Source organism: Chrysemys picta, chromosome 7, assembly GCF_011386835.1.
Source record: "Chrysemys picta bellii isolate R12L10 chromosome 7, ASM1138683v2, whole genome shotgun sequence".
NCBI lineage: Eukaryota > Metazoa > Chordata > Testudines > Emydidae > Chrysemys > Chrysemys picta.
In genome coordinates this window covers 53,642,224-53,656,896 of record NC_088797.1, presented here as the reverse complement: position 1 = coordinate 53,656,896, position 14,673 = coordinate 53,642,224, and the positions used below count along the sequence as shown (strand labels likewise).

Sequence of the window (14,673 nt, the reverse complement as noted above, 5' to 3'; positions counted from 1 at the left end):
CTGAACACTGGAGAGGAATTCTGCTGTTTGTACACTTGGTTGCACTTGTCTGGTTCCCAGCCTGGTTAGAATTTGCTGTTCCTTTTGTTTACAGTCTTTCCTGACACGGAAGTATTTCTTCAATAACCCAGAGGATGGATTTTTTAAAAAAACAAAAAGGAAGGTAGTGCCCCCTTCTCCAATGACAGGTATGTTAAGAGATCATTGAAAAAGACATTCTACGCAAGCACTTTCTTGACAAGGCTCTAGCTCTCTTGTAATTTATTGTTTTTATTTCCCCCTCTTAAAATATAAACAAAGTAATAAGAATAGTAACAAGATGTTGGTTTGGCTAGGGTCTACAAGCAATTGCATGGGGCTCACAAGTGTTGGTATTTTTTGTTGCCTTGTCACTTGCTGACCTCTAATCCCCTCACCTATATCCTCCACCCCTGCTGAAGTGAGGCCAAGAAGCTTGGGTAGAATCTTTTAGGGGTTACCATCTTCAAAAGGTAAACTGCAAAAAATTGAAAAACTGGCCTTATGTGCTTTTTTGTTGCTTTAAATGAATAAGATGTAAGCATTTGGGGTTTTTTCCCCCTGCTTGTTTTTAACCTTAGAATAATCAGGAATGTCAAGTCTTGTCTGCCCTGGCAGACCTGCTGAATGTCTCTGAAAATGGCTATTGTTAGTTTTGTGCAGTGTTGTTGTAGCCATGTTGGTCCCAGGATACTAGAGAGAAAAGGTAGGTGAGGTAATAGCTTTTATTGGACCAACTTCTATTGGTGAGAGCTTTTGAGCTACACAGAGCAGAGGTACTTGGAAATAATTATTGGCCTATCAGATTTGTCACAGCAAAGTGTTTCAAGGTTAAAACTATCCTAGCTGGCTGAGGGTATGTCTACACTATGAAACCTCTGTCAGCATAGCAGTTTTGGTGTAGGCCCTAGTGTAGTGTAGCTGTGGCCTACACCAGCAGGAGTTTTTCTGTTGGTGTAGGAACACTACATTCCTGCACAATGTTAACTACCTCGACAGAAGCACTCTGCCATCAACATCTCTGCATCTAAGCTGAGGGTTTTGGCAGCAAAGGGTTTTTAGTCAGGGGGTGGATTTTCACACCCTTGACTGAAAAGTTATGTCAGCAGAACTAAATAAGTGTAAACCAAGCTTAAGTCAGATTTCTAATAAGAAAGGAAAAGAGGCAGGAGGAATGGGAGGGAGGAAGGAAATTGACAGGGTGAGTGGGTGTGAGCAGGAGCCCTATGTTTCCTGCTCATGACACAGGAGTGGAAATGGGGACGCTACCTGGTTTCCTTGCCTCATCTCATTCAGTCACAGCATCTTTCACGATTAGAAAAAGGCCCAGTTATGTGATGACAAATCAGTCAATCCCACATTTGGTGGTGACAGCTGTTATATGCTTCCTGCTACCCTACACTCTAACTATATTGTCAAATGCTCTTCAGAAAAGCAGTGGTCCAAAGGGAGGGCAGCTTTGTCCAATCAAAAATGGCCAGTAAAAACAAGTTTTCACTGATCCATGTATTGTCACTTCTGTTATCTTAAAATGGTGCTGGTCTCTTACCATAACAGAAGCCAGGCAGTCCTTAATCACCTGTCCTTTTAGGCCTTGGCTACAGATAAACTTGTTTCAATTGCATCCCTGTGTGGCCACTCTTATTTCAGCTTAGCATAAAACCTGTTCCTAATTGACTTAAGCTAAATTTAAATCCGTGTCCACCTACAGGTTTGCACCAGTTCAACTAAATTGGTTTACATTGACACCTTTTGTTATACTCCATGTATAGACAAGGCGTTAGTCCTGACAAACCCAGCTCTCACCATCTTTGTCTCGGCTTTCTTTCAACAATAATTTTCTATAGCATGCTTATCGGTTGTGGCCTTTTTGCCATCTTTCCCCTTTTGGGACAGTTTGTGACTTTAGCCCAGGCTAGAGTTCAACGCCAATGTCCACAAGGCTTGGGGAGGTGGGTGCAACAAAAGGGAAAAGCTAAATTTAATTCTGCCACTCATGCAGCCCTCCTGAAGTCAACTGGGGTTAGGGTCAACTAGAAGTTGGCTCCAGCACCCAGTGGGGAAACAATTTGCCTTTCTAACTTCCTAGCCAAGCTGAAATTTTTCAGAGGAAACCTCTGAGCTCTGCTGAGATGCAGGTAGAGTTCTGTCCTAAGAAGCTTGCAGGAGACAGCATTCTTGTCAATACTGTGAATTCAGAACCCTGGACTCTGTCTTGCTGTGTGCCCCCATTTCAGGTCAATGTAATGGATTGCATAGATGTTGTGACACCACTTTATTAACACTGTGTGCTATTGCCCTCCTTTGTAAAGCGCTTTGAGATCTACTTATGAAAAGCACTATATAAGACCTAGGTGGGGGTATTGTCATCATGATTAACCTCTCCTTCACTCATTGATACAACCCACTTTTTCAGTCAAGCTAAGTGACCTCTTACATTGTTTTCTTTTACATGTCAGAAAGGTAGGCTGAGAGAAAACATCTGGGAAGGCAGCATGTAATCTGTGCTTAATGTTCTGTGTTTAATCTGTACCCGATAGATCCTACTATGCTGACAGATATGATGAAAGGGAATGTAACCAATGTTCTACCCATGATCCTCATTGGCGGTTGGATCAACATGACGTTCTCGGGATTTGTAACAAGTAAGTGTAATGGAGCAATATGCAATGGTTGCCTGCAGGCATTAGGCCCCATCAGAGCCTTGCTACCTCCGCCTAAGCATGGGCTGAGCTAGTGGAGTGAAATGAGTGTGATCCTGGCTCTAAAGAGGCACAGCAAATTTCTCCCCTCTTGACCAAATGGAAAGGGAATGCAGAATCTCCACACCTACCCTCAATAATAATAACTACACATAAAATAATGCTAAATTAGCTGTTACCACTCAAGAAAAATCTTGAAGTCATCCTGGATAGTTCTCTGAAAATATCCACTCAATGTGCAGCAGCAGTCAGAAAAGCTAAGAGAATGTTGGGAATCATTAAGAGAAGGACAGATAAGACAGTGGTACGCCTACATCTTGAATACTGCATGCAGATGCAGTCACCCCATCTCAAAAAAGATATATTGGGACTTGGAAAAGGTACAGGAAAGGGCAACAAAAATTATTAGGGGCATGGAACAGCTTCCATATGAGGAGAGAAGAAGAAGACTGGGACTTTTCAGCTTGGAAAAGAGATGACTAAGTGGGGGAATATGATAGACTTCTATGAAATCATGATTGGTGTGGAGAAAGTAAGGAAGTGTTATTTACTCCTTCTCATAACACAAGAACTAGGGGTCACCAAATGAAATTAATAGGCAGCAGTTTTAAAACTAACAAAAGGAAATTTTCTTCCTACAACTCAGTCAACCTGTGGAAATCAGATGATGTTGTGAGGGCCAAGGATTCAAAAAAGAACTAGATAAATTCATGGAGGATAGGTCCATCAATGGTTATTAGCCAGAATGGGCAGGGATGGTGTCCTTAGCCTCTGTTTTGCCAGAAGCTGGGAATGGGCAACAGGAGATGGATCACTTGATGATTACCTATTCTTTTCATTCCCTCTGAAGCACCTGGCATTGGCCCTTGTCAGAAGACAGGATATTGGGCTAGGTGGACCTTTGGTCTGACCCAGTATGGCCAATTCTTATGTTATCTGCTTCCAGCTGAGAAATCCCTCCAGAGCCCTCTTCTCAGGGCCAAGTGTCCTGTCCCCAAATACAGATGGCGTAAAGCAGAGTAGTCAGAGCTGGAAAGCATGTCTTCATTTACAAATTGGAGAGAGGCATAAAGTAGTGTTTGTGCAATGTGCAGAGGTACTTTTACAATGCTTGGTTCATAATGTTGCATCACTCTGTCCTACTGGCCGGGTGGATTTAAAAATAAATAATTTTTTTCCTCAAAAATGCATCTAAAGATACATTATAGCTCAAAGATCTCATCGTAGAATAGGGACTATAAATTCTAATTCTGTAGTATGAAAATATATTGATGTAATATTTAAGAAAAGTTTTGTAAATTAGTTCAAATAGTTCATGGATTTAGGGACTCAATCTTATGGGTTCCAGGGGCTTCTGTATAGATTATTTATGGTTATCTTTCTATCTACCCAATGGGACTTGGTATCTTCTAGATTAAGCACTATCAGAGATGCTTAGTTTTGCAGTTCTCAAACTGTGGATTTGCATCTCGAAAGATAATATGCTTGTTAACAGCAAAAATGTTTTTAAATAAATAAAATAGAGTGAGAAATAAGACCTCAACCCTGTTGTCCCTCTGCGAATTTGTGTACACACAGTCAATCCCTTACCTCTCTCTAAAAGTGCAAAGTTTCAAAAAGTTCAATGAATAGAAGATTGTTGGGGGCCGAATAGATCTGGACAAGGAGAAGAAGTCTGGAGATAAATGTGAGAAGGGCGGGACAAGCAGCAGAATCAAAGGTGAAACTGTTTGAGCAGCATATTCCAGAAGTCTTGAGGTCTTTCTGAGTGTAGCCTTCATTGATTTGAGATCTACCATACCATTCTCACTAGAAGGGAAACTTATAATGGCAGCAGGCTGTAAAAGAGACCCAGTTGGGAATATTTTAATGAAGTTCCTCTACTTGTGAGTAAGACAGGCATGCGTGCAAAATGCAAACAGTTCAACAAAGAAATGCAAGGCCTGCTTGCCCGAACGAAACATCATGAGAAGATGAAAGGATGAAGATGAAAGGAACATGTCTGAACATGCAGGATCTTCAGGTTGGTAAACTTTATTTCATACTTCTTTCTTAAGGACTGCCTGTCTTCCTTCTGGACTGTTCTTGGACGCTCATGTTTGAGCAAAAAATATAGTTGTTACTCTGATTTTACTATCATTTTAGATACAGTTGTGATAAATAAATAGCTGAAATAGGAAGATCAAAGTGAAATTGTAAAAGGAAGAAAGTAGTACTGAGTGTCAGTGAATGCAATGAGTAATACTAAATGAGCAGTATGGTAATAATTAAATAACTGCATTGACTTATTTTTTTTAGGAGAATCCATCCTCAACATGCAGGATTCTGAAAGACTATCCACCTTCAAGAACTCAAACTATAGAAAATGATGGTGATATTTGCCAATGATAGTGTTTCAGTCACATCATATACTGTGGCTCTGTGACATACATCACCTGTAGCAAAACAGGGGGAAAAAAAAAAAATCTATCATCCAGAAAAAAACCATAGATAAGTTTGTGATAAGAACCAGCAGATTACAAAAAGAGGTAATTGATGAAAAAATTGCCTGGTTTGTTTGTGCAACAAACTCTCCTTTCCATATAATTGAGAACCCACACTTCATTAACATGGTTTAGGTATTAAGACCACAGTCCACCCAACAAAGCAGATGTCGCAGGCAAATTGCTGGATAAAGTGTATGAAAGAGAAATTGAGCAGTGTGCAAAAGGTCTAGAGGGTAAAATTGTTAACCCGAGTCTTGATGGGTAGAGCAATGTCCAGAATGATCCTGTTGTATGTGCTTGTGTGACAACAGAAAAACGGAATGTCTTCCGTACAGAAACAATTGATACATCAGGAAATGCACACACAGCAGAATACTTACAAGAAGTAGCAGTAAAAGCTATAACAAACAGTGAAAAAAATTCAAATGTCTAGTATGCAGCTTGGTCACAGACAATGCTGCAAATGTATCCAAGATGAGAAGAAATTTATAAGAGAATCCTAAGCTAATAATGTATGCAGTGCTTATTTGATGCACCTCCTAGCCAAAGATTTAATTGTTTCAGAAATAAAGGCTAATGTTGTTGAAATTCCAAATTCCTTCCGTAACAACCAATTTGCATCAGCTGCTCTGAAAAAAGTGGGAGGAACCAAGCTAACTCTCCCACAAGACATGCGATGGAACTCAGTAGTGGACTGTTTTGAGTACTATATCAAGAACTGGCCTAATCCGATGAGTTTGTGAACAACATCATGAAAAAAAATAAATGGCACCGTCACAGCCAAAGTTCTCAACATTGGTCTTAAGAGAAATGTTGAACACATGCGGAGTAACCTGAAGCCTATTCCTGTAGCCTTGAACAAAATGCAGGGAAATAGCTGTTTTATTGCCGATGCTGTTGAAATTTGGAAGGAACTGAGTGAGATCTTAAAAAGAGAAATAGGCAATGAGAGAGTTAAATTACAAGCATTAAAAAAAACGAATGGGACAAGCACTATCTCCAGCTCATATTCTTGCAAATATTCTCAGTACCAGAGTCAAACCTTAACTGCTGAAGAAGAGGAGTTGGCTATGACATGGACATCCAGCAATCGTCCCTCCATAATGCCAACTATAATAAACTTCAGAGCTAAGGGTGAACCATTCAAGAAATATGTTTGATGATGATGTTTTAAAGTCACACCAGTGAACTGGTGGAAGTCACTCAAGCACCTGGATTCAGAGACTGTTGAAGTGATAATCTCACTTTTAACAGCAGTAGCATCTTCTGCTGGTGTAGGAAGAATATTTTCTTCTTTCTGAGTAATTCATTCCAAATTGAGAAATCGTTTGGGACCTGAAAAAGCAGGAAAGCTTGTTTTTCTTTTCCAGATTATGAACAAACAGGAAAATGAAGGTGAAGACGACTGAGTTAGCCGCAGAAGCCAATATTTTAAGTTTCTCATGTTGACCTGGCTGATGTAGTAGATTTAATTTTCAGGATTTTTTTTAAATATTTCATTTAACTACGTTTGTTAAAACTGTTTTTAACTAAAACAAAAACTGGTTTTTAAAAAACTTGAATGTTTTGTTAAATTATTATGTTTGCTGTTGAAGAAAAAAAATCCAGAATACATAACATTGTTGTTTTAGTTAAATAAAACAATTTAAAGGTCTGTCTTGTGATGTTCTCCTAATACAGCATGGCAAGAAAATCCTCCAAATATTCATGATTAACCTGTTGAATTGGAGATAGTTCACCTCTGTAAAGGTGCATGACTCACCTCTGCAGCACCTCCTGCTGGTCGTCTCAGGGAATTAGCTCTTTTCCAGCCTCAGAGCGCCCTCTGTAGGGCCAGTGTCCCGCTTGTAGCTGGCCCTGTGTCCCTCCCGGACCCCGGTGCCCTTTTACCCTGGGGCTGCCCCCTGGCAATACCCCTACTAGTCTCTACAGGTCTCCCCACGCTGGGGAACCCCCACCCTCTATCTCCACCTTGCCTCAGTCGTGGGCTACTGCCAGTCACCATCTAGTCCCCACTCACTGGGGCAGACTGCAGTATAAAAGCCACTCATCATAGGCAAGGGGGGTTTGGACCAGCTGCCTTCCTCTACCACCCAGTACCTCTGTGAGTCAGGCCCTGCAGCCTGGGGAGTTGCCAGCCTGGAGCTCTCCTGCTCCTCTGGCCTTTCCATAGCCCTGTTTCACTCCCAGTACCCTTTCTGCAGACAGTCAGGCCCTGCTTTCTCCCAGCCTGAAGAAAGACTTCTCTTGGGCCTCTGGCTCACAGCCTTTTTATACAGGCTAGCTGTGGCCTGATTGGGGCGTGGCCCAGCTGCAGCCGCTTCCCCAATCAGCCCAGCTTAGCAGCTCTCGCCACAATCTTTTCCCAGGGCTGATTTTAACCCTTTTTCCGCTGGATGGGGGAGCTGCCCCACTACAACCTCCCAGTGACTTCATAAATATCTGCTTCAATTACCTTCGGTAAATGAAATAACCAAACAATCATTCATTTTCTGATATAGCTGTAAAACTATAGTGTGTACCTTCTAAAAATGAAACCTATATCTATCTCTGAGTTGTGAAGAATATGTATTAAGGTTATAACAGCCAACAAGAATGCACTTTTATATAGAAATCCATGATTAAATCGAGTCTTCCTGATTTAAATCAAATCCACCCTGCCTACTGGCACAATTGTGATTAAGCAAACATCCACTAACATCTAGCAGGGAATGGGAGATACTTAGTATTTGTGGCAGAGTTGCACTCCATTTGATGCAATGGCTCGTTCACTCAATGACAGTGGAGTGAGAACACTTTTTTAAAATAGCAAAATGTGACTGTGAAATATAGACATTGGTAGGTGCAGTTGAGAGCAGGCGTAGCACCAGAAACTGGAACTTTTTTTATTGCCTAGATTTGAAGTTGGCAGAGTAGGTTTCGTTCCACACATGTACGGGAGTTAAGTCACACTAAGTAACTATTGCAGTGGGTTCCAAACATATATACTTTCCTTCAGTTTGGGATTCGTTTTACTCCTGCCGTTTGTGAGATGATTCTTGTCCATCATGGATGTGTTAATAGCAGTGATGATTTGGTTTATTTTCAAAAAACCTTTAAAATTTGACTTTTACTGGGAGTTAAAAAATAAGTGAGTTTTGTATACATCCTCTTTGTATGTATTAACATTTTTTAGCTGAACAGCTGGTTGTGGAACAGCTCTGCAGTTGCTTACCATTGTTTGTGAGATGGTCTTGTTTACCTTCCTTACAGCAAAGGTACCATTTCCCCTGACGCTGCGCTTTAAACCAATGCTGCAGCAGGGAATTGAGCTGCTCACTTTGGATGCATCCTGGTAAGAGCTTTGTTTTTTAATCAATACATCACAGGCTGGGGATGGTGGAACTTTTTTATGAAAAGCTTAGAATGAATGAGTGCCTCTGCTGTACAAGAATGCCTGAAGTGAGATTAGAAAATAAGCATCCTTCATTCAGGCACTCATTGAGCTGAAATCTAATCTTTTTGTTTTGGTTTGTCAGGGTGAGTTCTGCTTCATGGTACTTCCTGAATGTGTTTGGACTTAGAAGCATTTACACACTCATCCTGGGTCAAGATAATGGTAAGACCCTATTGTTTCTATTTAATTAACTGGTTTCTGCTTGTGTTGGAGAGTTCATCTAAGTGAATACTAGTCTCCCAGCAGGACCAGGAAAGTCATGAGTTATCCTGTTAGACCCTTGTGTTACTCAGTCCTACCACTGTCCTTGCTGCATGGATGACACTATGGCTAGCCTTGGAGGTCTATTCCTTTGCCCATTCACTGACCATTAATAACCTTCCATAGTTCCAGGTTTCAGAGGAGTAGCTGTGTTAGTCTGTATCAGTAAAAACAACGAGGAGTCCTTGTGGCACCTTATAGACTAAAAAATTTATATAACCCACTACATCAGATGCATGGAGTGGAAAATACAGTAAGCAGGTATAAATATACAGCACATGAAAAGATGGAAGTTGCCTTACCAAGTGGGGGGTCAGTGCTAACGAGGCCAATTCAATTAGGGTGGATGTAGTCCATTCCTTTTTTCCTTCATTAGCCTCAAACAGGTGGGGAGAAATCGCTCTAAATCTGCTTGGATTTTTGGCTTTAAAGAAAAGTGCAAAGACTTAACTAGTCTTCGCTGCTAGATGCGGGGCAGAGGGACAACTGGTTGCTGTCAAAAGTTTCTTGGCTGGGAAACTAGGAGTTCACATCTTGCTCCTCATATATAAAAGTTCTCTCTGCCCCTGCTCACAGAGGAGAGAAACACAGGAGTTGCAGCCCCTGCCCACTTCAGTAAGCCTCAGCCACCTCAAAGAAAGAACTGGAAGCAGCTATTGGGTTTGAGACTCATGCCAAAACACCAGGCAATAACCCCAAAACTCCTGGAGCTTTCCCCAGCAACTTTTACAGTTCACTCTTGTGCCTCCAAGTCAAAATCTCTGATCCACTGGAAGGGTAGGAACAGCAGAAAATAAACTGAAGTTTACATCAAAGCATCAGGGGCTGCAGTACTAACTGCAATAGTGGCTGCAAATGTCAGGATGGTGGGTGCTACTACAGAAGAATATGCAGCCAAGGTCCTAAGAGTTCATTGTTTCAGGCCTCAGTCTGGGACAAAGGAGAGGGGGGGTAAATTGGCTCAGCCTGGCCGTCTGTAGTCATCAGTCTGAGACTCCATGGCTCTGCCCTTTTAGGGATTGTCATGTCCATCTTTAGGATGGTTCTGAGAAAAGACTCTTCCCCATTCCCTATTTAAAAATCATTGACTCGTGTTGAGAAACCCTGATGTGAAGTCCCCACCAAGGACTATGAATGAGCATTACAAGCTGACTCAGGCAGCATGGCTTAGTGGCCACAGGATGGATCATTTGTTGCTGTGTTCAGTTTTCCTCCATTGCATTAGAAGTTACATCCCTAGGAGGGATTAGATAGCTAGAGAGAGACCCCCACAAAACTCAGTTTTTCTTCTCTGAAGATTCCCTGTTAAAATAAACAGAATTAAACTGCCTTTCCAGTCATCCCTTTCACAAAAGAGATCAACCCTTGAGATCCCCAGAGCTCTGTCATCAGCAGGTCCCAAGAGTCACCAGAGGACTGTTCTTCCAGTACAGACCTCTGCCATTCTGGCTGGTAACTGCCCCCAAACCCTTCACAAAGAAGATGGTGGATGCTGCAGCTCTAAGGGAGAAAAGCTAGTGGGGTTCTGCCATATCTGGGTGAGTGGAGCTGGCCTTCCTCAGCTTGTACAGTAGACCCTACTTTAATCAACATATGCAAATCTTTTTTCCAGAACCTGAGTCTGATAATAGATGAGACGAGCTGTTCCAGCCCAACTCAACAGCAGACTCTCACCTGGTAGTCCTTCAGCACAAGGAGAGCTCTTGCTTAACTCTCCATGGACAGAATTCTAAAATGAGATCACTGGGTTCTTCTAGTATAAGACCAGGAGTTTTCAGCCAAGGATCTTCTAAGTCTGCCAGTTCTGGTGCCATATTTGCAACTGCACGCTGAATCCATTAGCTATTTGCCCAGAAGTCAGAAATTTATCTGAGCTGGACATGCTGTTTCCTCCACTACTAATGCAAACTGCACAGTTGGCATCTTGGGCACAATGCTCAAAGGAATGATGCTCCAAGTAGTCATAAAATGCCAGGCTCTCCAGCCCATCAGATTGGTATCATGTAGCCTAGAAAATGTTTCCATTCATGTAATTGAGCTTCTAAAGGAAGTTTGATTACAGTCTCCTGGAATTAAGAGAAGTACAAATGGCCTTCAAGCTGCTGGTCAATGGTCACCCAAAAAAAACAAACCACAGCTGGTAACCCACATCACTTACCAAGGAGGTAGTAAGAGCAGAGTTCTTCCCAAAAATGAAACTACTACTATTCCACTGGGCCAAGCACAACCGGCTTTTTATTATTTGAGTGACACAAACAGGGCCATGCAGCTGGATCTGGTTTATAAACTTCTACAAGTGCAGGCTAGCAGAGATTCCCTACCTTGCATTTATCAAGGTTCACTCCACTTAAGTCACTGCAGGTTTTTACACCAAGAAAAGTGATGCTTTAGTGAGAAAACTGGGCAGAACCCACCACCAAAGGGGGTAATAGCATTCTCCCCACAGCTTCTCTGGACTTTGCAGGCTCAGTAGGAGCATCCTCTGGGCAGAAGGTTACTGAAACCTTTCACTATGGGCAGTTCACCTGTTCAAGCTGAGTTTTGTTTTTCCTTCATGGTTTCTGACCATTAGCCATTTTAGCATACGTTTCCATGGAATGTTTTCAGTTTGGAGATCTGTGTAGCTGTGCCACTTTGCCTTTTGCCTAGTCAAATAGTCAGTGGGAATGCTAAAAAGATCCTGCACTGATGGAGAGTCTGAGGTTGGGTGTTTGTATCTGTGGAAGCCATTAAGTTGGAGAAGGTAGGGTCTGTCAGCAAGAGGACAAAATGTAAACTTGCACATGGAGGAAAGTTACCCACTCACCTGCACTGGTGCTCAGCATGACTCAGGAAGGAATTAGCAGATGAAAAATGTTCCTTTCCACTCTGCCTCATGAGCATACATTACTTTTATCCTGCAGAGTCAGCATAGCATGATCATGGTGGGTAGGTGCCTGCAACTCTCTAGCCTACAGTTCGGATCCAGAACTACTTCTCTGGTGGTACAGTGCTTTCAAGAGCTCTCTGTCCACGTGGAGTAAGTAAATATCCACTCTTGTTTCTCTCTGTTGCAGCTGCAGACCAGTCTAGGGTGATGCAGGAACAGATGACAGGAGCAGCGATGGCTATGCCCGCAGATACTAACAAAGCCTTTAAGGTACAGTATTGTTTAAATTTCTAACTTCACTTTTGTGTGCTGTACTCTTACAAACCTGTGTACTGCATGTAGCCCCTCTTCCCTTACTCACTGCCTGGAAAACACAGGTCCTCTGAAGGAGTGAGGAAAGAGGATGAATGGAGATCTATGAAGGTAATACACCTCTACCTCGATATAACACTGTCCTCGGGAGCCAAAAAATCTTACCGCATTATAGGTGAAACTGCGTTATATCAAACTTGCTTTGATCCGCCAAAGTGCGCAGCCCCGTCCCCCCGGAGCACTGCTTTACCATGTTATATCCGAATTCGTGTTATATCGGGTCACATTATATCGGGGTAGAGGTGTTTTCTGCTAACTCCTGTTATAGATAAGTAGCCTAGCTATCTCATGAAATAGCCTCCACATTTTCCCTGTTCTTGGAGATTAACAGAGCAGAAGAATCCACCTCAGGAGGAAATGCTCCTCTTCATTAGCACTCCAAGCTACAGAACAGCACTTTCAAAGTGGCCCATTGTGCCTTGGCATTAAGAGAGTAGTTCTGCATAATGATACCCAAACACTTCTTCCACAAATCTGAGCTGGCATATGACTAACATAGAAAGTAGAAGCTTCCATAGTGTTAGTGGAATGGGCTTTCTGGTCAGCTGAAGTAAACCTAGATATTTACAGGCCTGTCTGAATACAAGAGAGGATCCATTTGGATAGGCTCTTCATTTATTTTCCTCTTTGGACCTTCCTCCAAGTGCAGCAAATAACCTGGATAACTTCTCAAAAGAGGTGGTTGGGTCATTGTGAAGCTGAACACAAGCCCAACTCAAGGAGCAGGTCTGTGATGGAGCTTGGAGGAAAAAAATCAGCAGAGGGGTCTAGCTCAGATGAAAATCTGCTCCCCTTTTGGCAAAAATTTTGGGTGAGGCGAAAGCACAACCTCATCTTTATGAAAAGCCACCAAAGTGGTCAGGGGAATGAGTTATCAAAGGTTGGAGTATCCTTACCTGCCTGGCAGAGGAGAGCACAATCAGGAAGGTAGCTCAAGGACAGAAAGCATAAAGAGCACTCAGAAGTTCTGAGTTTAGTGACGCTCAAATTTAAATCCAACAAAGCTAGCGAAGCCAGCACTGGAGAGTTAAAGTGCCCGAGACTCTTCCTGAATTGAAAAACTTACTTGCTGATGAGCAAAGATAACAGCCAGGTGAACTTTCAGGGAAGATCAAGGTTAGCTGGACTCCTAGATGAATCATTCTAAGCTCTCTCTGTAAAAGTCTTGTAAATTTTGAAAATAAATGGAGATATCCCATCTCCTAGAACTGGAAGGGACCTTGAAAGGTCATCGAGTCCAGCCCTCTGCCTTCACTAGCAGGACCAAGTACTGATTTTGCCCCAGATCCCTAAGTGGCCCCCTCAAGGATTGAACTCACAACCCTGGGTTTAGCAGACCAATGCTCAAACCACTGAGCTATCCCTCATCAGCACCTAACAGCATCATCTGGAAACCCAGAGAGCTGTCCTGTGATGCCGACTGTTAAAGGTAGGGAAGCTGTGTCCATGTGTGAGGCTTATCCGTCACTCAAGAAGAAAAGATTGGGCATGACTGACAGGAACAGAAAATTCTCAAGCCTGAGCATTAAATTAATAGAACTTGAGTCTAAGAGAATCACAGAATCATAGAATATCAGGGTTGGAAGGGACCTCAGGAGGTCATCTAGTCCCAACCCCCTGCTCAAAGCAGGACCAATCCCCAACTAAATCATCCCAGCCAGGGCTTCATCAAGTCTGACCTTAAAAACCTCTAAGGAAGGAGATTACACCACTTCCCTAGGTAACCCATTCCAGTGCTTCACCCCCCTCCTAGTGAAAAAGTTTTTCCTAATATCCAACCTAAACCTGCAACTTGAGACTATTACTCCTTGTTCTGTTCTGGTACCACTGAGAACAGTCTAGATCCATCCTCTTTGGAACCCCCTTTCAGGTAGTTGAAAGCAGCTATCAAATCCCCCCCTCATTCTTCTCTTCTGCAGACTAAACAATCCCGGTTCCCTCAGCCTCCCCTCATAAGTCATGTGCTCCAGGCCCCTAATCATTTTTGTTGCCCTCCGCTGGAGTCTTTCCAATTTTTCCACATCCTTCTTGTAGTGTGGGGCCCAAAACTGGACACAGTACTCCAGATGAGGCCTCACCAATGCCGAATAGAGGGGAATGATCACATCCCTCGCTCTACTGGCAATGCCCCTACTCATACAGCCCAAAATGCCATTAGCCTTCCTGGCAACAAGGGCACACTGTTGACTCATATCCAACTTCTCGTCCACTGTAACCCCTAGATCCTTTTCTGCAGAACTGCTGCCTAGCCACTCGGTCCCTAGTCTAGCAGTGAATAGGATTCTTCCGTCCTAAGTGCAGGACTTTTTGTTGAACCTCATCAGATTTCTTTTGGCCCAATCCTCTAATTTGTCTAGGTCCCTCTGTATCCTATCCCTACCCTCAAGCGTATCTACCACGCCTCTCAGTTTAGTGTCATCTACAAACTTGGTGAGGGTGCAGTCCACACCATCCTCCAGATCATTAGTGAGGTATTTATGTGTCATACGTGCTTCATCTTGCCTTGTGAAAGACCGAGGCAGAGAAGGA

General features: G+C 42.7%; 1 protein-coding gene and 1 long non-coding RNA gene across 13 annotated transcripts in view; both read left to right on the top strand.

The window, feature by feature from the left end:
* Positions 1-14,673, top strand: part of EMC3 (ER membrane protein complex subunit 3) — a 38,215-nt gene that overhangs the window by 7,958 nt on the left and 15,584 nt on the right. For all 12 annotated transcript variants that reach the window (XM_065553210.1, XM_065553207.1, XM_042850056.2 and 9 more), the window contains 5 exons: positions 95-188; positions 2,559-2,663; positions 8,459-8,540; positions 8,725-8,804; positions 11,960-12,042. In XM_065553210.1, coding sequence (XP_065409282.1) covers positions 95-188; positions 2,559-2,663; positions 8,459-8,540; positions 8,725-8,804; positions 11,960-12,042 — 444 coding nt within the window. The remainder of the gene's footprint in view (positions 1-94; positions 189-2,558; positions 2,664-8,458; positions 8,541-8,724; positions 8,805-11,959; positions 12,043-14,673) is intronic.
* LOC135972866 (uncharacterized) lies at positions 4,613-6,860 on the top strand. Its single transcript, XR_010589452.1, has 2 exons — positions 4,613-4,743; positions 5,019-6,860. It is a non-coding gene; the product is annotated as an uncharacterized LOC135972866 (long non-coding RNA).